Source organism: Lagopus muta, chromosome 2 (assembly GCF_023343835.1).
Source record: "Lagopus muta isolate bLagMut1 chromosome 2, bLagMut1 primary, whole genome shotgun sequence".
NCBI lineage: Eukaryota > Metazoa > Chordata > Aves > Galliformes > Phasianidae > Lagopus > Lagopus muta.
This window is the reverse complement of record NC_064434.1, coordinates 88,654,711-88,677,479: the sequence shown is the minus strand read 5'-3', so window position 1 is coordinate 88,677,479 and position 22,769 is coordinate 88,654,711. Positions and strand designations below refer to the sequence as shown.

At 39.2% G+C, this 22,769-nt stretch overlaps 1 protein-coding gene across 5 annotated transcripts in view; it reads right to left on the bottom strand.

The window, feature by feature from the left end:
- The window catches only part of RPS6KC1 (ribosomal protein S6 kinase C1), a 94,914-nt gene that overhangs the window by 29,792 nt on the left and 42,353 nt on the right, over positions 1–22,769 (bottom strand). For all 5 annotated transcript variants that reach the window (XR_007375106.1, XR_007375104.1, XR_007375105.1 and 2 more), the window contains 3 exons: positions 16,589–16,681; positions 5,956–6,003; positions 4,252–4,384 (listed from right to left, as the gene is read on the bottom strand). Coding sequence is in view for 1 of the 5 variants with exons in the window: in XM_048936057.1 (XP_048792014.1) it covers positions 4,252–4,384; positions 5,956–6,003; positions 16,589–16,681 (274 nt within the window). In the remaining 4 variants the exon portion in view is untranslated. The remainder of the gene's footprint in view (positions 1–4,251; positions 4,385–5,955; positions 6,004–16,588; positions 16,682–22,769) is intronic.

Below are 22,769 nucleotides of genomic sequence, written 5' to 3'. Positions count from 1 at the left end.
CTTCAAATAATTGTGATTATAAAAAAAAAAAAAATTTAAAAATTTAGAAAAAAAGCACTGTCAGACATCTTTTTGAACAATTCTGCAAAATCGGGCTAAATTCTCTACTTCACTGCATAAAAATTTGTTTACGGCCAGGACTGCCATTCACAAGTTATGTACTTCATGTGAAGTAATATTCCAGGAAAAAGAACAACCTTACGGTTTTCTTAGAATTACTGTCCTTCTTTTCAGTAAAGACATGGCTGCAGCTAAACTTCATCATGTTAATATACAATGACAACATAATTATCTTTGCATAGTTTCTAGACCAAAAGGGAGCCAGACATGCAGACATTATCATGATAAAATAACAATATTTCACAGCAGTCACAATAGCACTGCAGCACACACAGGAACTGGAAGCTAATCTCAACCTAATCTCTAACACGACAATAGTTACAAACTCCAGAGCCTCACACACACAACTGCTTCCACTGCTGCTGGTGAATCTCTGCTACGAAGTTTGCTAGTTTAGGCAAAGCTCCCACTTCCCAAAGCACTTCAAGCAAAAGCTATTATTTCAAAGCAGCCTTCTGAAAGAGTCCCTTGCCAATGACTACATCACCTTTCCTACCCTTTCTGATCTCTGCCAAGTCCTTACAGCTAGAACTGCCTCCTTTCCTAACAACAAGTCCAAGCTTTGCAAACCAAAATGCTACCACCCTGTTGTCTACCAATTCCTGCATGCAGCAAGCCTCTTCAGCGTGAAGTTTCTTGAGTGCTCTCCAGATTGACAGGAACTCCACCTTATTTATGCTTAAAGAGATTTGACAGCTTCTAACAGCCACTTAAACTTTGATGTCCCATGGAAGCCCCCCAGCCTATTTTTGAAGCATCTGTTTCTAAAATTTCTGCAGTTCTTAGTGCCAAGAAGAAGCGAGGCCTTGTTAATATCAGATTGGCTCTCTACCACAATAGAACTTGCCAAGTGCCTTCCAACAAAGCTACAAGATAACTTTACTGACTTTTGTGATTCCAAGGCCCTCTTCAAGCCTCCGACTGCAGTTATGAGAAAAGCCTGTTAGAGGACCCAAGAGCTCACTCACCAATCTGAGTGTGTAACAGCATTATGACTCACTGAAAAAAAAAAAAGTCTTCATCTGGAGCAAGAGTTTGGGGTCGAGCTTTCAGAATTCCATACAAAAGCCAACAGTGCTGAACTTACTAATGCAGTTAAGGTGCACTGTAAGAGCTAGCAAGCTCCTTACCAAATACATAATACCTAACATAACATTTAAACACCCTCTGAATTAGCTGTAATTCAAGCCATCGCCCACTAAAATTAATATTTTACCTGTGAACCACTCAGTGATACTGATAGCATGGCTAACATGAAAGATCACCACAAAACAATATACTTATAAATTAGACAGGCAGTATTTTCCATTGGAACAGAACTACTTTGAGTATGAATGTAAAGAACATTCACAAAGTGATGGAATAAAGTTTCAGAGATTATCACTTTAAAAGCATTGTCCTAGAAATCTTCATACTTTTTCAAACTTCCCTACAAGCACATTTTCTATTTATATTTGGTGTGAGATGGACAAATTTTTTTAAGAGAATATCTTTAGATATTCCTAGTGTTTTTATCCCTGTTTAAAGGATGAGTTCTTCTAACAAAGGACTGATGTGTTCGAGACAATCATCAGTGGGTTATTTTTTTTTCCATGTTCTCTCCAGCACTAGGAAAATCCACAAGACAACTTCAGCATTTCTGCTGAATTGCTTTCCAGCACCGGTCTCCTGGGACATGGTGAGGTACACAGGTCACGCAGTTCCAAAGCAACACAAAATTATTGCTCAATAGGGATTTGGGATCAGGGCCTACACCTGCAATATAATTTTTGTACGTGTTCTTGAGCAATTTACTCATCGATTTTTGCCCCAGTTCTCCCTCTTTAGAACAGAAAACACCACTTATCTTCCTCTCCCCCTTTGTATGTTCAGAGGCCAGTCAATAATTTCATGAATGCAGGGGACTATCCTTGAAGACATTAACCTTGATAATTCCCTGGCCATTAGGAAAAAATACTTACAGCAGTGGGAAAAAAACAGAGGTGAATCCATTTCCAAACAACTTGTTTTTTCAGAAAATGAGGGGAAACTCTTTGCAGTTTATTAGCTTATATTCGAAAGCACCGTCAGTAACAGCCCTAACCCACATGAAATCCCTTTCTGCCAGCTCACCCAGCCCCCCCCAGTACAGTCTAACAGTCCTGTATCCCTGTAATGCTCCCCGGTTCCTCCCATGTCCCCTTCTCACTGTTCCCCCTTCAGAACTCTCTTCAGAAAGTACTCCTATCTCACCATCTCACCTGCACGCTCTCTCCCAGCTCCACCTCAAAATAATTTATCTCTCTCCTATATTCCCTGTTTGCATGCATGACCCACAGCCAGAGAAAGGCATATGAGCTCTGGCTGCTTCCAAGTATTTGTTTGCTGACTGCCCAGGCAAAATGACAATGCCTGACAGACACCACCTTCACCGCTGGCAAAACCAAGCAGATATCACAGGGTGCCACACAAGACTCTAAGCTGCACAAATAGGATTTAGCAGGCATTTGGTAAATTGAAGATCTTCTCACCACAGAACTCTAAACTTTTGTTACAGACAGCATTGGTAAGAGCAACACATTCAGGCCAAGAACACTTAACTGGACTCATGATCAGGTCAAAGATGACTAGAAGAGAGTTACTCTTTTTTAACGAATATACTCCATATACTCTATCCAAGCATTAAGCTGAGGCTTCTGCTCTTAAATGGAAGAGCTCTAATCATACAACATCTCCATTTTTATCACTGTCATCACACAAAAAAAATTATCACTTTGGGGAGATTATCTTTGTCAACCAATCAAATTAAATTAAGCCTGCCTTTACATTTTTGTTCTCTCCATGTGATCACTATTCCCCCAAATTCCTCTGGTAATACATCCGGTTTTCCATCTGTCTTGTGAAGGGACATTCTTCCCAGGAGAACAGGTCTTCAAATAGTGAAGAACTATTAGAAACAGTTGCATTATTGCGGTATCTGGTCTCTAATTCTTTCATTCTGCTAGCCTTAAGGTCAGCTGGTATCTGCCTAGGCTTTGTTGTGCTTTGTTGTTGTTTGAATATTATTACTTCTCAAACTGTACCAGCTTACATGTAAATTACAGTTCAGATGATGGCTTCTAACTTATTTGGCTGAATCATACAGACCTCAAAAAAGTAGCACTGTACAGAGTCCCAGCATCACCACCAGTAGTACAACAGCGTGAGGTCTTTCTTCATGCAACACTCGTAGTGACAAAACCTTGTCACACATAGCTTAAAAAGTTATTCATGTTTTAAAGCCAACTTTAGCTGGCCTCACGTGACATAAATTGCTCATAAAAATGCTAAAATGTAAGTTATTAGGAGTAAAAACAATAATATTCAATGCAATAAAATCATCTTCTCTCTGCTACATATCCTTCAAGTCATTGTGTCTAAATTGTTAACATTTCCTAAAAAGAGAACTATTAGCAAACCCAAAATTTATATTCTGCACTCATTCTAAATAAATGTGGGTAATTACATTTGAGGAATATTTAAATCCAGGTGTTAGAGGAAAAAAATCAAGATGTAATTATTTTTTGCCACCTGTTCCCCGTACATTTAACAGAAATTTCATAAATAGTTTGAAGGCACTGCTCTGTGGTTCTGCTTTGAACTCCTATGTGATGCCACTAGCTATTTTCTTAAAAATCCAGATCAGAGTAACTATGTAATATTAACTACTAGGCAAATATTTATGGCTTTTTAGCAGACAGTTATTCAACTCTTAGGGGAATGCTTGTCACTTAACCACAAATGTACTTGCCAAAGTTTACAAAAGTAGCCAAAGACTTGGTTTCTTAAAGATGACTGTAAATACTACAGATACTTGTTGCAGTTAAAAGCACTTGCTCTCTGGTAGAAATTAATTGTTGGACACTTTCAATAATGCTACAGTGCAACAGACCCATCAGGATTAGAGGCTGTTTGAAAAAGGAATCAGATCTACCAGAGAATGAAGGGAAAGAAGAGGAGGGAGGATGTGAGATGTCTTACATGACATCTCTAAGGCACGGAAAAATATTTTAATTAGATATACATAAGAGATTGATTTGACACTGAAATGTATGATTGATTAAAACCTACACCTCTGACTTTTTCAGCAATATACTTAAATGAGAGACAAACCTTCTGCATGCTGTAATATGAGAAAGACAGACTCCTCGGAGATGATGTACTTGTGCAGGCACACCATGTTGGGCACACAGCGGGGGATGATGGTCGTTCTGCTCCTGCTGTACTCACTACTTTTCCTTAGACCCTGACAGAGAACAAAAAGGTCAGTTGTACCCTCAGTTGCCTTTGGAGCCTGCTGTGCTCTGTGTTTATCAACCAAACTAATCTATCCGAGTTACTCTGGGCTTCAGAGAAACCACTCATCTGCTGCTCTATGCCCCTCGGTCCCCCGAGGCTGTGCTGATGGCATCTGGCACATTTCCAGAGAACAGAAGATGGCACAAAGCTGCCATTAAAATCAATTACATGGGTCAATGTTTTTATTAGAATCTCTCTCAAACTAAGTCATCAGGATGACACTCAGTTATTTCCCTGTGACCTTTTTTAAAAATTTATTTTTGTGCATGACCAAAAGACACTATTAAAAAATTCAATTCAAGTTCTAAAGACAAAAGAATGCCCTAGCCTTACAGGTAATCCTCACATTTCCATTGTACTTTAGTAAAGACAACCGCAGTAACCACAACAAAAAGGAAAGGAAAGGATTAATCTCCTTGAGAGGTAATGATTTTTGGGAGGTAGCACAGAGATGAAGTTGCCAGAAGTGAAAAAATTGATGTGAGAGGGAGAAAGGGAGGGAATAGGGAAAGGAAAAAAAAATTATGTCAATAATGTGACCTATTACAGTATTGATAAACATAAGCAGTGAAATGGGAAATTCAATGTTTCCCTATCTGCCAGCAGATAAAGTGAGGTTCTAATATACAATATTCACAAATAATATTTTCTGAGGAACAAAAAAGGTTTTCTGTACCCTGCATAAACTTAAGACAACTCACTTCAATAACCAAATGCACTAAGTTAAGATAGGGTCGTAAACCAGTCCTGAAGCCACATTATAAAATGTTAGCTAATTATAGCTCCATGTCTGGGACATCCTTTTTCAGCCCTTCCTCCCATCAGTCATGTCATTAATTTCAATGGGAGTCTGAAATAATAGCCACAAAGACAAGACTCAGACTAAATCAACTCTCAGCAACACAGATGCTCAAAGTATGTTGGGATCTTCATCTGAGCACTTTCTGAAACACAAAAGAGTAATATAAAAAAAATATCCTCAACCTTTAACTATTTGGCAGTTCAATGGCTTAGTAACATTAAATTCAGTTTTCAGAGTCTATTGATGTAAACCATAAAACAGCAATTTTGAATAAGACCAGTCATCCACTTCATCCAGAATCCCTTTTGGTCAATACAATACTCTTCAACTAAGGGCAACCCAGCCATGACGATGAGCTGTGGGTATACTTGGGCTAAGGAGAATTTTCATCTTAACTTCCTTAATCAGAAGCACACGTATGGCTTGAGTCAGTAGAGTCTGATGGCTCTTTTACAAAGCATGTTGAAACAGTGATTCTTTACCAAAGCCCACTGAAGTATTAACATCAATAACAAGTGGCAAATCAAGTGAGTAAACCAGCACCTATGAGAAGTTACACAGAGAAAGGAATGGAAAAGATCGAATACTGAGAAAAATGATTCCAGTGCACTTAATATGGATATATATAACTTGGCACATTAGATGCAAAGTGATCTTGTATGGTTGTATAAACTAGGAAGCCAGTCTGTTCAGAGAAGTAAGAAGACTTTACTTACCTTCAGTATAAAAGTCTGCTGTGTTCTAGTGTCCATTACAAGTAAAACCTAAGCAAAAAGTGTTCAGAGAAACATTTAAAATTCACATGAGTAAGATGACAATACTCGATTCTCAAACTTAATATTGAAATATTCTTGCAAACAAAGTGAAATATGTCACGATGAAAACAAAAATTAATGCCCTGTAACACACATTTGTTAAACAACTTTTTTTTTTAAAGAAATAAATTTGATTGAGAATTGGATCTCTAGAGAGCTACTAGAATGTTGCCTGATTCCCAATCAGCTAATTTAAAGAACAAACCTTAAAAAGAAAACCACTACTTTATAATTGTAGAAATAATTTAGCAGAATACAAATTACAGAAATGCAATTGCAGCAACAAAATAAAACACACAAATAATGTCCACATTGTACTAGCCTCCTATGTTACATCACTTGTATTATTTTCTTTTCTCCTAATTCACTGCACCTACCTTCTTACTACAGTATTTCCACCTCCCCCCCGATCAAGCTTTCTATACACCAAATGCTTTTCCTTTTCCTGATAGTCAAGGAATGTTCTGTAACCAAAAGTTTGCAAACTGCATACCGCCACTCCTGTCTCATGCCTCAGCTGCCCTTTTATTTTGCCACGCTCATAAACCACAACAGGAATGGCTGTAAGGAAGTTCCTTTCATGTCCCTGCAAAACTAGTATTAAGGTAACAACAAAAATAAGGATTTCTTTTGGAAAAAAAAAAAAGTGGATGGGTTTGCTGCAGAAGTACACCTACAGCCACAGAGAAAATCTCTATTAGGACTGCATTACCTCTGCTGAAAGTACAATCCAGTGATGACAGGAGTACTAGACCATGTTCTGCCTCTTAGCAAGCTCTGTTATTTTACATGTTGAAAACAAAACAAACAAGAATTATGTACACATATATTTTGGGAAAAGTTTATCTTCAGGGAGCTGGAACTCTCTGCACCTCTTTCTTCAAATCACACACACTTAAGAATTGTTCGTAAACTCCAAGAACATGGATGTACTTGAAAAGCACCAGCTGCAAGACAGCCACAAAAACAATGACAAGCATGAGATCAACTCTCCTTTAGGAACAAGAGTACACACTCACTGCTTATTTACAGTAGACACTGTAAATACCTGATGTAAATAGTAAGATTTGGTTACACTAAAAATTAAAATCCTGAAGGGCTGAAAATGTCAGCACTGGGGTTACCAAACTCAGCGTTCAGTGGACGAGATGCAGCAACTGCACTTAGAGATTCACCAAGAAAGACTCCTTGTAGAGGAACAATGTGTTGGAGCAACACATTCTGGGTTTGCCAGGTGACAGGATAAGCACAATACAGCATTCAGCCTCCCCGTCTCTACTCTGTGGGGCAATGGTGGGCTCACTGGCCCTTGCAAGGTAAAGCCTACCAAGTTCACAACTGACTTTCTCTGCACCTTCTGACTTCCTCTTCTGCCAGAAGAGCCACCACGTGCAGTGCCTGCAATAAGGTGAAGATGTAAGTAGCATGAGGGGAAGTTTCAGGGCAGCACTGCGCAGACTTTCCCAAACCTGTGGCTGCAGCAAGACAAGCACTGCTTTTTGAGATGCCACTTTCCAAACACTGCCCTCGTTCCCTCCGCATTTCACTCTAGTAAGAGAAAGAGAGTTGGAGTTTTTCCACATCATTGCTCTCACCAAATTTCACTGAAAGAAATAAAGGGAGAGCCGCTTTTCCTTCTCAAAGACTTCCTCTTTTACTAGGGTTGCACCCAGTATTCACAGCCTTTCTTTGTCTTCTAGTGAAAAAAATATCATCAGACATTGCTATTACTGACAATTTTTGAGAAAGAAAAGACATGTCATTTCCATGCCAATGGCACATGTCCCTACATCATGGAGTTTCTCCAAACAATCTTTCAGGTCTCTTGATTGAATCTTCCAGAAACCAGCTGAAGAAATGGTAACCATAAAACTGATTTACTTATCCTTGCCTAACTACAAAGGCAAAGAATTCAAACGATATACAAACAGTGAAGAAAACCAAAGAGCAAGAGAAAAATAAAAGCCACTTGCAAGAGGTGCCAGACGAAGACAGATAAAGAACAGTTGAAAACGATCATGTGTTTACCGTCACTTTCTTCTTATCCCAAGTTTATTTGTAACTAGACACTGTTCACACTGAGGCAATAAATACAAGAACATATGTGATTTTTTTTTAAAATGTGCCCTTTGACTGTCAATATCTCCCAAACAGGTGTTGGCTAAATGATTATAAATTGGCCTCTGGATACACCTCTTCAACTGAGCCGTACCAGGAGTGGCGATAATATAATTAGACCTAAAAACATCAGGCTGGTGAATGCTTTCCATCTGTTTGGCAATAATGTTTAGTTAACAATAGTCTTTAAAAGAAGCACCTTCAACTTCAGTTCTTAAAGTTATTTATAGGGCCATTCTTAACACACCAGCACTCTTGCTAACAAGAGCTTTAGCCACTTGGAAATTATTAGCCATACAGCTGTGTAGGAAAAGGAATGGCAGCATTTAACATCTGTATCTCTCCAGATTTACAAGCATCAACCTCATTTAAAGTCATATCTCAATGAACAGTTCTGTGGTCTGTATTAATATTTTAGTTGCATGCACGAAGATCATAAGGAGCCAAACATTTTTTTAATATCAACAGTAGGCCTATCAGTAATGAAGCTGTCAGCATAAAGGACAGAATAATAGCTTCTTTAACCCTCAGACAGGATTCATTCATTTGTAGAGTAGGAGACACCAATTTAAAAACTGCTCATGGGTTTGCTCACCTTTATAAAGGCAAAAATCTAATTTGGTACTAATTTGATACAATTGTCTTTCCAATAAAAGTCTCCTAAAGCCATCCTTTATTTTATGATAAAACAACTGCTATAACTAAAACTGTCATGAAATAATTACCTTTGATAGCATACCTTATTGCACAAATACAATTAATGTATTCCTCCCTTTCATTTTTCACACTTGCTTATCAGCACTGTATTAGCATATGGTGAAACAGAACAGAACACTGAGCCCTCACCCTATAAGATGACATATAGAATGACTACGACTAACGGGAATAAAGCAGACAACGGGTCCCTTTAGGGCTGCCGTCATCTGCTGCTATATTACAACATCAAATTGAAAGGAGCAGCTATGGTTTTATAACTGTAATAACAAATAATGTTTGTGCACTTTTGAGGTTAACTGCCTAGGTGGACTAACCAGTCTTACTAACCAGCTTCCCCATCAAGCATCGTAACTTGCCCCCAGTGATGATGAGCTACAGCTCCACTTTATTTAATGGAAAATTATTTGTTTGCTGATTCAATGCTTACTTTTCCACAAGATTATTAGCTTCACAGGAGATCAATCCCAAGCAGCCCAACAAGAACCATGCAAGGAACTTTTTGCCCACTGATACTGCATTTGACCCTGGCTGACCAGAGAATTTACAGGGGCCCATAAAGACCAAAAATCTATTTCTAAGAGAGGCAGCTGCATGCATATTACAAAAAGGTGGTTTAACCAGACTCACCCAAATAATTTAACAAATACAAGAATAATTAAATCACTCACCAGGAAACTGCTATTTTAGGAAGGGGAAAGACCAGAAAAGAGACTGTCGCAAGCACATTTGCTTGACTTTGTATCAGATGAACAGAGCAGAGAAAGGGGAGCAGCTCTTAGATGCATTATCGAGGCTGCCGACCAACAGTAACATCATCATTGACCCAAGTGCCAACTTAACTTCTTCACTTTGCTTTTCATAGCCAGGTTCTGGACAGCCATGTACCCCAACAAGTCTTTACTATCTGCACACCATCACATTTTCCTCCCATTGCAAAAGGAAAATGTTTGCAAGTTCATCAGCAATTGTTTTTCTAAGAGTCCTTTTTCAAATATGAAACGACAAACCTCCACCAGAATGACACAGCAGGACAAAACAGGATTCCACAAAACATTCCCCATTGCATAACTCTGTCCTTCCCTGAGCAGACCACACTGAGATGCCTGTACTAGAAACTGCTCCTGGCTTGCAGTAAGCTGATGGAACCTGTTTTGCTGATGACAACTACTGTGTAAGGTGTAATATTTAATACCTCATAACAACGAGCTGTCAGCTGTAGCATGCAGCATCCTATCTCAGGGGGGAGGGAGAAAAATGCACAGCAGGGCATTCCTGGGCACTGAGCAACTAGACTGTGACACAAAAGGAGACCAGGCAAAATCCTATTTGTAATACTAATGTACTAACACAGTCAAGGTCTACACATCACGCTGGCTTTCACAGCACTGTTGCTTACCCATTTTTCCCTTATTTTTGTGTGTTGATGACAAACTCCAAATGGTAAAAAAAAAATTAAAAAACTGACAGCAAAATAGCAATTGCCATAAATGTATATTGTAAATAAGTGTCTACACCACTCATCCCTATTTTGTGTAAGCAGTTAAGTTCTCAGGCACATACTAAAACACATGCGAACACAGCAACCTTGCATGGCAGCAATGTTTTGACTTTTCTACTTGTGATTTTAAGATTTTTGTTTGTTTGGGTTTTTGTTGTTTGGTTTGCTCTCCTGAGGATGGAGGTTAAGTCAAGGCTTAATACCGCAATGCTTAATACTGATGCTGACAACAGCTACTTAAAAAATTTAGCTTCTTAGATTTAATTTACAGTGTATCCAACAGCTTAGTAGAAAATAAATTAAAATAAATTCAGTGCAGAAGGTACAATTAATTGGAGAAAAACATAATAAAACCTGCTTGGTAAATAACGATAGTCTGGCTTTAAGAAAACAGTTAATTTTAGGATTTTTAAATGCACGGAAATTAGCAAATGTTTCAGTATGCTAATTTTTTTTAATTAAAAGATATTTCTGCAGTAAAAGCTCTTTCATATGCATTACTGATTCTTCATCAAACGTTAAGTTTCCAACTTAACACCAGTATAGCCGGTGGCAGCCTGAAGGTTTACCATCTGCTGCCACCCAAAGTCACTGTGGCCACCTTCAGAACATATGCATCAAAGCCCAGAGATAAGAGACCGAAGGAATACTGCAGAAGTCAGCATAAGGGGAATCACAGACCCAGAGGCAGGCAACAGGCAAGTCACCAGGAAAAAAGAGTGCGGTGAGCCATCAGTCACCTCACCAAGCACCCAGCCAAGGTCGCGTGGGACACTACTGCAAGAACTAAGGACTGCTAAATGCACTGCCCTCCTGCAGCTGGCTTTAATATAAATGCAGCCCTCTAACATACTGCTGTTATTTGCTTTCCCAGACCTCCTTTCTTTTCTGTTTTTGTTTCTCCCCCTCCCCCCAGTATATAATATTAATGTTTTTCCAGAATCCCCACTTACAGAACATGGCACAGAACATATTTGTCCTGCTCGATTTACTTGAGCAAGGTTTAACATTGATCAAAATAAACACCTCAAAACATTCACTTACACAAACGTGACTAAGTTCACTAACATAGGTTGAAAAATAGCTGTTGCCTGATCAAATAAAAAAGAACAGAATTCCTTACTGTGGTATCAGATACCTAAAGGGTTTTGAAGATACACTACAGCTGAGGAGCTACTTTAAAAGCTACTCATTTTTGTTTTTTAAATTGTGGCTCTACACTGAAGACACCCCACATAACAATGTTGCTAGTGGGTCACATAATGATTCTGGTCCTTACCTCCTAAACAACTGCAATCTCATCAGAGGACAGGTCCTCCGGCAGAAGTCCAACAAACTCACAGGTATCAGATGCTCACCTAGGATTTTTTCCTTGCATTTATACCACCAGTGGACAGGAAAATCCCATTACAGGTAGTGACAGACAACTAGGAAGGAGACAAGTTGGTGACTTGATCCTAGGACAAGCACTTGGGACTTCATAAAAGCCTCAGCAGGGCGGACAAAAGGCCGACTGCCATGCTCAGCACAGCAGTAGTGATGAGACAGAAACAGGCATGCAATTCCCCCTGCTCTCCTCAGCTGTGCTGGCTGTCAAGGCTACCAGGATTAAAAAATCTGCTTAATACAGATTTATTCTTGTCACTTTTCAGATTACATCACTCAGACTCTCACTCATCTTCCTCTGCTGTTGCAAAAAGAGATTACATTTGGCTAATATGTATGGAAAATGTGATTACTGCTTATCCTTGTACCTGTGCAACATGAATTATCTTCTGTTTGCAATTATTCCTCCCTTCACACCATTATTCCAAGGAACTTAAGGTTTGTATATTCTGTGACTTGCTGTAATAGTGTACTTAAAAGACAAAAGGTGCAGCTTTAAATAATGCAAATACTTAGAAAGCAGCGTATATTCAAATTTAAGTTTTTTAATACTTTCAGTTGGCTGTAACAGAAAGAAAAGTTCATCTTTTTGCAAGCTAAAACCTGGTCAATTCCTTGTAATGCTTTCAGCCAGTTTCTCTTTCTAAGCATAATTATGAAACAAAAACAAATGTCTGAACTTGTTCACACTGTTTATTACAGTTTCTTCCCTCTCCCCCCACCACCTCTCCTTCAGACCCCCAAGATGGTTGAAAGAAGCTTGGCAATGTGCACCCAAGAGCCAAGTGAGAGCAAAGACCTGCTGCAGTCAATTCAGTTTCACAGCCGCAGCATTCTTGAAACTCACCTCCACATAAAGTGCTGAATGTTGAAGTTTCTAATAGACACTAAATGGTCACAGCCACAACAACATGACACATTCATGCAGTGCACACACACTGCCATAAAAGAGGCCACTTCTCCTACTTTCTGACTGAACTCCATTAAAACTAACCACAATCTGTTTGAATTCATCTATAGGTCTGCAGACCATACATGTGAACTCCAGATTCTTTATGTGTGTGCTTTTTTGTACTTTTGCTCATCAAGTAGACAGGTAGTAATCACATTTTCTGAATAATTACCCCTGATTTGGTTCTTCTACACATTCCTAAGGTCAACTCATCACCGTATATTAAATCAGTTACAACTTCTCACAGCAGCACAACAGTCACAAACATAATCTCTACTACAGATTAAGATAACCACTTCCAGTTCTTCAGGAAAAAAAATAATAATAATAATTCTGGAATCCCCTTCAGAAGGTCCCAAAATAATGTTAGCAAGGCCCTGATGAGAGTGATTTTATTTGATAAGGTTTCAGGTTGTATAAGGAAGCTTAACAAACAGCGTATTGAACAACAAGCTCAAACATACAGACATTCATCAAAAACTGATCACAGCACACCACTGCAACATGGACAATATGGCTTGACGAGAGTCTAGGGGAGGGGACAGGAAAGACATAAAAGACAGTCATTGGTTACAGAGGCATAGTTATTACTTAATGTACTCTGCTTTCAAGATGAATCTTTAAATGGAGTGACTCTAAATAACAGGGTTCTAAAGAATAAGAAATTGGGCTTGAAACAGCATTGTTAAGGTATCCAGCAGCACTGTAACAAAGTAGTTTCTTCAGGGGCCAGTTGTAGCTTCAAAGGAAAGATTTGCCTAGGGCAGAAACTCAGCACAGAATCTGCAACTCGTATTTTTAATTAGTCAAATTTTGCAAGCAAAAATCCTTGGTACTCCAGAAAGAGGTTTTGTACTTTAAGGTACATGAACCAGTAAAATGATTGATCATTCCTGGTTGGTGATAACAGCAGCTAAAATATTTATATATTAGCCTGTTTTCAATGTGGTACCCCTGTAACATTAATAAGAGCTGCGCTTGCCAATCAGCAACAGAGCTGAGAGCCTACAACAGTTGCAGGACAAGAGCAATATCCAGAATTAGATTAAACCTCTATTTTCAGAAAGCCATCTACAGGTAGACTCTTCCCATAAAATACTTGCAAACACCATCTAGTTAACCTTTGGCACCACGAAGCAAGCACAGCAGCAGCAGAATTTAAGAAACGTGGTTTCCTCAAACGCTAGCACAGATCCTCTCAAGTCTACCAAAACAGTTGTATTTATATCCACAGCCTCTGTACGAGAGCAAAAGCAAAGGGTGAGAGGCGAGGCACTGCTATGGGTGCTCTACTATGAATTTTCACAGCACTTTCAGGATTTTAATAATGCTAAAATCCCTAACTCTCTCAGTTTCAGCAGAAAAGGGATCAACGCTGCAAAAATTATTCAAGCAACAAGGAAAGTGAAAAGGCAGATAGAGAGGGAAAGAAGGCACATCACTAAACCAGACCAGAATGAAATGCCCAGTGTTTTGCCCAGTCTAAAAAAAAAATTGAAATATCCAGCATTTCAGGTAGCAGAAAGCATTTTATCTGTGAACAAGAAGCCAATTCCAAATACTTCAAGGGGCTTCAAAAGAAGAACAAGGACAGACATCATGCTAAGGTGAGGTGCTGAACCTTTCAGCATTTGATGAGTGAAGATTAACTGCTGGTTTGCTCCAGTCGGCACTGCCAAGACACCAGCCTGGGCCTCAAGCAGCAGTGGAAGAACAGCTCTGGAAGCCACTCACCACCACGTTCCATTCAGTGTGCTTAGTCTCAGTCAGATCTAAGGAAGACAGCAGTAAAATGTCAGTGGCTTGTTACTATCCACATATCCATTTTCTGCTGAAACCAGTGAAGTTACCTCAGGGTTAGAAATAGCAGAATACTATTTGCAGGCATAACTCGGGCATATGCTGAACCAGCTATAGACTTGAGTCCAGAAGCACAGCATCTTCAACGCCAGCCCTGAAAATCAGAATTGATTTTCAAGAACAAACACACCACGCCTCAGCAAGGATACTAAACTTGCCCATCAATTTAGATTTCTCTAGACATGAGCTTTATAGAGTATATGCAAGCAGAGAAGGAGGCAAAAAAAAGCAATGGTGAGGAAGGAAAGGAGATGGTGGTTTAAATCGAAGGCAGGGGCATAATTTCCAGCACACATACAAACACACATCTTTGCTTCACTGATCACTCAATGAACGTTTGGACTTAGAGTGCCTTTTCATTTGCCTCACGACTGGATGAACACTTAGAAACAAAAGATAAAAGACAAGACTAAGTGTAATAAGGATAATTTGGAAGCATGTATGCAGAGTACAAAGACAGCTGAAGGAGTATTGCTCCTTTTTCCACCCAGTAATTAAACATTAACTCTGACCCCTATAGTACTGTTTACACACAAGCATACAGCTGTATACACAGGCCTGTTTCCTTGAACCACTCTTCACATGCATCTCCAGCACTAAGATCTTGTATTTCTGTCATCTTCGAACCCTAATTCTCCCCAGCACTGCCTCAAAGATCGGGGTACATTCATTTAACACCTGAGAAATGTTCTGAGAGGGATCTAGGAGACCTCACAATGCTAAGGACTCTAAAACCTCAACTGCGAGAACCAGCATTTTCTCCAGTCACTGCTCCTTTTTCCTACACGAGAAGATGGAAAAGGCTTTTCTCAGTTCCTTTCCAACACTTCTTCAGCCTTATACTCTCAGACTAATTCACAAAGTCCATGACTGGCATGGGCATTTAGTTGGAGGCTACCAATCAAACAGTTGTTCTTTCAAAGCCATCTCTGACATGTATACAGGGAGAAACACTTTACGGGGTAAAGTCTGTACTTAAAAAACAGAACAAAGATGATAAATGAAGTTGAGGATCAGAAATCCTTATGTGTGACAAAAATAACCATAACACCCAATGTATATAGCCCTCTGAGGAGTTATCAGCTTATCCACACAATTACAACAGTACAAGCCAAGAAAAACAAAGATTTGTAGCTAGGTTCAGTCTAACAAGAAAGAAGAAATACAGATCTTAAAGCAATGGGATAGCTTTTCTGATACGAGTTAGAAATGCATAAATTGGTCATGCATCAAGTACACCAGGCACAAACCACGGGTTATACGAGGAACTCAAAAGACACAAGGGAATTGGAATAGAAGGAGGAAATGAACCTTTGCAGTCTTACATTAGCCACTGTCACACCACTGATTAATGCGTCATCCTAGAAATATTTGGTAAGGTGACAACTAATCAGCATTATCAAAACAAAGCAGAAATTCTTCTGGTCTCTTAATCAGGCTTGCAAAAAAATCTGTATGGTCCTTCACTGTTTATAGAGGAACATGGCCCTGGGATTTTGGGTGACATTACTTGCAGGTGACAAGAAGAAGCTTGGCTTCACTGATCAATCTGTGTCTTTGCTGGGGATTTCAATTCCAAATTCTCAGGAATGGAGATCAAACATTTGTCATCCTTCTAACACCATTTTAAACAATAGCTCCAAAGTGGGAATTTCTACCTGTCTGTATTTCAAATGTCCACCAGCTTATTCAACTGAAAACACATCAACTTGTCCTTACCCCAGTACTGTAACCATGATTCATTTTTAAAAAAACAGGCCTCATCCTACTGAATGCCACCAAACATGTGTCTTATCCTTTAGCTCAAATATATTTTGCATGGCCTTACATGAATTGCTCAGATAAAAGCCTTTTTTCTTCTACTTTTGTTATTTTAAAGTGCAGATGCATTTGAGTCATTTTCCCCTTTTGTTTCATATCCTTAAGATCCACAGCTTCAAAGACAAAATGTCAGCATGCAGTCGATTTATGACTGAACTCTTGAAGAGACACTGAAGAATTACCTTGTCAATCACCCCAAGGACTCTGAAGGCCTTCAGTTCCTCGGCAGGGCTCCTTAGGTTCCAAGAGGGCCTTGAACTTAGTGATCCTGGAGGCTAATGGAAGATATCAAAGATTACACATCAATCAGGGTGGTACTTGAAGGAAGACTGCCTGCTGAAGCAAATGCCAGGCCGAAGGAAACTAAATTTATCATAAATCAGAGAGAGTGAAGATGAAAGGAGAAGTTTTCTGTTTGTCCTTAGTGGGGGGAAAAAAAACAACTTGCAAGTAAATAAAACCAAGATAACATCGAAAACAAAATTTTGAAAAGAAAAAATAATGACTTTTTATGCTTTCTATGCTTAGCAGAACCTGGTTGAATCAATTGCTGAATTCTTAACCCATCCCAATAATCAAAGCCTTATAGCTATTACAGATACAAAATAATTCAGAGATCACTGAAGAGGAGAAAGTAAATTAGAGGCTTTTTAAGTTTGAAGCACATAAAATACAGGATTATAAACAGAATTCTCTTGTTCTCTGATGAGCTTTATGAAATCCTTTTAATAGCAAGGTGTACAATAATTTCTAATACTGCCTTAGGAAAAGGAAGCTAGCTACATCATATTAATCTAGAAATTAACAAGAAAATCAGCAGGTGCTAACTGTTCAAGTATTTAATACACAGAGACTTTTGTCCATTTTGTACTTCGTAATTTCTCAGGGCAGACTCCAAGTTTGCATGGCAGAGGTGGGAACAGTGTTTAAAGCAGAAGTCTTTCAAGACAAAGTTCAACCTCTAAGCATCACATTTTACCTCTGGCACATTAACAATTTAATTTTCAGAAGTTTCTAGTTGCAAACTGAGTGAATTCATTAGATCCTCCTCTAAAAATTCAACATGCAGCTTCCACTAAAACCACAGACCAGAGTCCCTTCCTCCCAAATCTGATAAATTCATTTGGAAAGCTGAACACAAAAAGTCTTTTTTAGCCTAACCCAGCCTCCCCAAGTCTCTCCTTCTAACATACAAAGATAAAGGAAGAGAAAGGTGAAACTCTTTGATTTTTAAATTTCTGAAAGTCAGAAGTTCATCTCACATTTGTCAGTGTCTGGAGACATTGTTAATAAATACGTCACAAAGGAAAATGATCAGAAACTTGCAGAAAAACTGGAGACATTAAGCCAGTTAATTCTATTTCCTCCCCACATAGTGTTTGCCCTCCTATATATTCACTGTGCTATTGTCAAGGACCAGAGCACCTCTTCATATCTCTCCCCAAAATCAGTTTCCCTTCACGTTGTCAATCGCCTTATTTCCTTCCAAATTATTTCCTGAAAGCAGCTCCTATTTTAGCATAGCCTGTGAAATTCAACAGAAAGTGCCAAAAACACACATTCCAAAAGCCTGGAACATGTTCCAAAGGTGTAATTTTCCTTTTGTCAATCTACTGGGCTTTCGGTTTAAAAGAGTTTATTATTTATCTTCATTTAACTGATTGGCTCTTGTGATTTTCCTTGTCATGCAGATACTGCTGAGTACCAACAGCACTTAGAAGAAAACAGCCCAGATTCTACAAATCACTAAAGCTTTTGGTACAAAGAAGAAAATAATTCTGCATGAAGTTTGTTCTCCAGACCTACCTTAGGTCCTTCATGCTAGTAAGCTACCAGGAAGGTCAAGGTGGCTTTCTTTTTCTGTCTTGTATTTACAAGTGTGTGCTATTTTTTTGCATTAAAAAAACAGATGCTTTGAAACGGAGTTCTGCTAATGCAGAGTTTAATCATGACACAATTTCAAAAGCATTCTAAGGAATATGTGTTATGAAAGAAAATATTTCAAAATCCTCAGGACTACTATAAAAGATTTCAATTTACAAGCTATTACTTTTTTATAACACTGCTTGATAATCATGCTTTCAAAACTTTCTCTTATGCACAATGTTCCAACCATGAATTAAGTTCATGCGTCTGTTCAGAAGTTCACAGTTGTGTTAACAGTGCTACAGAACTGGACTTCTGCACCCATCATGTCCATAGAGTCTGAAGTAAACAGTACACATTCTTGGGTTCTTCTCTAAAGTATCACTAACAATGGCACAGTCAGTAACAGTACATACACACTGTTCTCCATATGTGCATTTTATAGTTGCTTCCTTAAAATGACTAATTTTTTAATTTTTTTTTAATTAACTTCAATGATTAAGTTGCTACCTTTAAATGATTAATAACATTAATGTCTCTACAGTTCTCAGTAGCTTTTCTACAAGTTTCAGGCTATTTTTCTTCTTTGCTCTTTAAAGTGGTGTGGTTTCACCATTGCAATGTCTAGTAGATGACCCCAGAGTTGGAAAGACGTCATACTCTGTTGCAAGAGCAAGCTCTAAATACTCAATTTCCAGAAGTAAGGCAATTAAGCATTATATGTCTGCTCCTCTGAACAGGTGAAAAACCCAAGCTCAGCATCTTGCCAGCAATAAGAAAAATAACTAAAGGACAGCTTGCTTGTGAAAACTAGAGGAATAAAGAAGGAAAAAAAAAAAACCAGGAAAGAGGCTAACAGAAAATCAAAGACTTAATCTGTTTTTAGAAATAAGGCATTCATATTCTAAAGAAAGTGTCAGACTACCTATACCCACACAACTATCTGAAGATTAACTTCAGCAACCTGTCCAAATGCTCAGTATACTGCTCAGGTATTCTAGGACTTTCTCTGCTGCTGCCTTATGTACCATTTCTAGACTACACTCTGAGCTTCACAGCAGAAGCCAGCTGGGATTACCTGACTAGGGACCAGCATCCAAAGTCTTGCAGTTCCTTTCCTACCATCACCTTTTGTTAAGCCGGAGCTAACTTCAAGTGGAAAAGGATGATGTGATTGTGATTTCAAAGATGCAACAATTTGTGTCCATCACAAGTCTTCAATAGGCTCTAACTTTGCAACCTACACAATGAAGCATAGCTCTTGATTTAACTTCAGCATCGCTGTTGGCCATTACAAGAGCCTCTCATGTTAATCTCACTGAAGACAAGAGTTCTATCCCTAGCCACAAACACCATGTGACAGAAGGTAATTCTACTGCTGATTCCACAACCTCTGACAGCAGTCTTCACAGAATTTCAGGATTAAAAAAGAGCACTTTCAGAAACATCAGTGCAGAGCTCAGCTCCAAGCTGCACATCAAAATTAAATCCCCTCACCATGCAGAGGTCAGTGTTTGATGACTTCAGTCACCACCCTTCATAGCATGGCCAAAACCCTCACTTCAGCAAAGAGATTCTTCATTTTGAAGCAGATTCTGCTGGCCTGAGATGCAAAGTTTCACATGATGGCTGTGAAACAGTTTCCAGTTCTCCTGGTCCAGTAGGGCACCCTGAATCTGCATCAAGCAAAAAACATGCTGCATCTCTGCATGCATCTGAACAGAGACTAAGTTAAGGTGTGCTTCACAAGGTCCCCAGTGACCACCAATTTGAAATGGTATCTTCCACAAAGCTGAGACACAGCTGGGGTCATGTACATCTAGAATCAACAGCTGATTGGTATGCAGAATGATCTGGAAAACCTTGAGACTGAATTTCTATTTTATGTTAAACTTGCATAACATAAAACTAAAACAGTGTATTTTCTTTACACTTTCTGCAGTTTTTATGCACACTGAATGAGAAATTTAGGAAGTACAATATCTTATTAAATAACTGCAAAGAACAGAGATGACTTTTCCTGTTTAGGCATTGAGTTTGCCTGTAATACACAATACTAAACTGCTCTGAAAATTGAAAATATCTGACATTTTAGAGTACAACAGCTTTTGTAAAGTTGCAAAAAGAGACAATCCAAATATAAAATAAGTGGCGTAAGTGGAACTAGAAATAGTTTCAAAGAGTGAAGAAGATATGCATTACAAAAATACCTTCAGCGTTAAAACAGACCATAGCCTGTATGTATATTTGTGCTGGGTCTCCCATTCGACAGCTATGCTAGGCTGAAGCTTTCTATTGGTCAGTCCAATGCAATTCAGAGGCTGCTGAGGCAGGCTATCTCTCTCACTCAGGCTTGGAGGTGACTCCCTTAAAGCTTGCTAGTCGTAAGTAGGCAAAAGAGAAAAACAAAGCTTGAGAACCTGCAAAATGGCCTGCTGCTGCCAGCATTCTTGAGTATTTATTGTCAAGAAGGCTCTTGAGGCTGCCATGCTGTGCTGAGGAAGAGCAGGAAAGTGTTTGCTGAAGCATGTTTTTCCATAAGGTCTGTATGCCTGTTTACAATCTTCAGAAGGTCCCTCCACATCTCCCACTCCAACAGATCTACAGCAGGGCTTTTCTCAATGTTTACCATACCTTGTCAAGTAGGTTCCCAGTTCATGGTCAGTCACAGTTGCATCTGTTCCCTGCGCTGCTTCTCAGCCTTAAGAAATCTTCTATCCATCCTTAAGACCTCTACTTGTAACCTTTTTCAACAGTGCCAAGAGTTCTTCAAAAACACGTCCTCTTGTGTTTCTCTCTTCACTACTCAGACTTGCCAGCAGCAGGGTGGTTGCTAAGGATGCTATCCTTGAGGGCTACACTGATGGCTTTTTGCCGAGGCAAGAGAAGTAGCAAACTATTATCATTCTTTGTTTGGTTTCCATGGCATCAAAGAATCTTTTTCTTTGCAGTTCTGAAACACCAGGCTATTGCCTCTAAAGAAATCTGGTCTTCACTGAGGCAGGAGCATGGCATTTCAGGCCTGGAAGAATAGCTTGCTTCCTTCAGGAGAAGCCCCTCTGCCTTACTGCCACTTAGAGTTCAGACGGTAAACACATGGCTTGGGTTACATTTGTAACACACAGCCTTTTTCATGTGGCTCAGCATAAGCCTGACAGATTTTGGGAGTCATGAGGAGCAGAGACGTGCAAGACAAATACTAATCCCATACTTCAGAGCTTACCTCTTCCCTTGCTGGATATTTCTCTGGCCTGGTGGATGAGAAAGAAGCAAAATATCACATCTATGAAGGCCAGATAAGCCTGGTTTTGAAGCTGCTCACCCTGTTCCTTGTAAGGGCACAAAAGAAACACAAGACTACCTACACTGGTCATGAGTGACAAAGTAGTTCTGCCTTTTAACATCAGGTGGTGAACAGAAACACTGAAATATTTACTCTTGCTATTTAACCAAGCCTCCTCCTCCAATGCGCTTAAAGTTTCAGCGCTTTCATATTCCATGAAGTTCCCTGCATTGAATCATGTTTTCCTTGCCAGAAATGCATCCTGCCCATCATAATACAGGCACAGGCAATTCCAGGAGTCTATTACACTTGGAAGTGTGACAAAACTTGACCATGCTTCTATTAAAGGCATCATATATATACTAAAGCAATGGTTCCTCGCAAACACTTTAGCATCACTCTAGCAAGGACAAAGAGATGAAATATCTCTTTGCTGACCCATGTGGGCAAATAAAGATTTGTATAGTCTTATTTGCCTATGTATCCTGTCTAAGCACCAATATTTGAACAAGAGATGGGATCAGTCTGCAGGACTTACAACAGTAGGGGATGCTACCAGTAACAAACTAGCCTTGCCCCAGACTTGACCAAAGCCATGCTTACAGCACTTCAGAAGCTAGCTAGTTAGAAGGAATGTGCACACTAATCTTCAAAACTATAGACTTAATTTCTATAGGGGACACATGCAAAATATCTGCATGTTTCCACTAGTGAACATCACCCCACAGACAGATGCAGGTAATTTCAGTACACTTTATCACTGCCTGCATGGGATGGAATACTTCACACACACATACGCACACACAAATCTACCTTGGGGACTAAAAAGGATAAGTAGTAATTTAGTAATTTAGTAGTAATTAAGGTGAAAGAATTCAGGTCTGATCTGCAAACACCATACAGGGAGTCACATTCTTCTTTTTGTAAGATCCTCTCCTGTCCTGAAAGCCAAAGTAAAGAACATGCCAATTCCTCACCTTTAAAACAATTTAGGCAAGTCCTACTTCCCATAAATTTTCAGCTATAAAATCAGAGACAAGCTATTCTCCACCACAACCCAACAGCACTGTCTGCATCTGATGCCAGAAAACTACAAAAACTCTAAGACAAAAGTAAGGCTTCCATGTTATAAAGAGTAGCAAATAAATGGAACTAAAATACAAAGGGAAAACAGTGCCACAGGGAAGACAAAGCCACAGCCTAGAAAAACATTT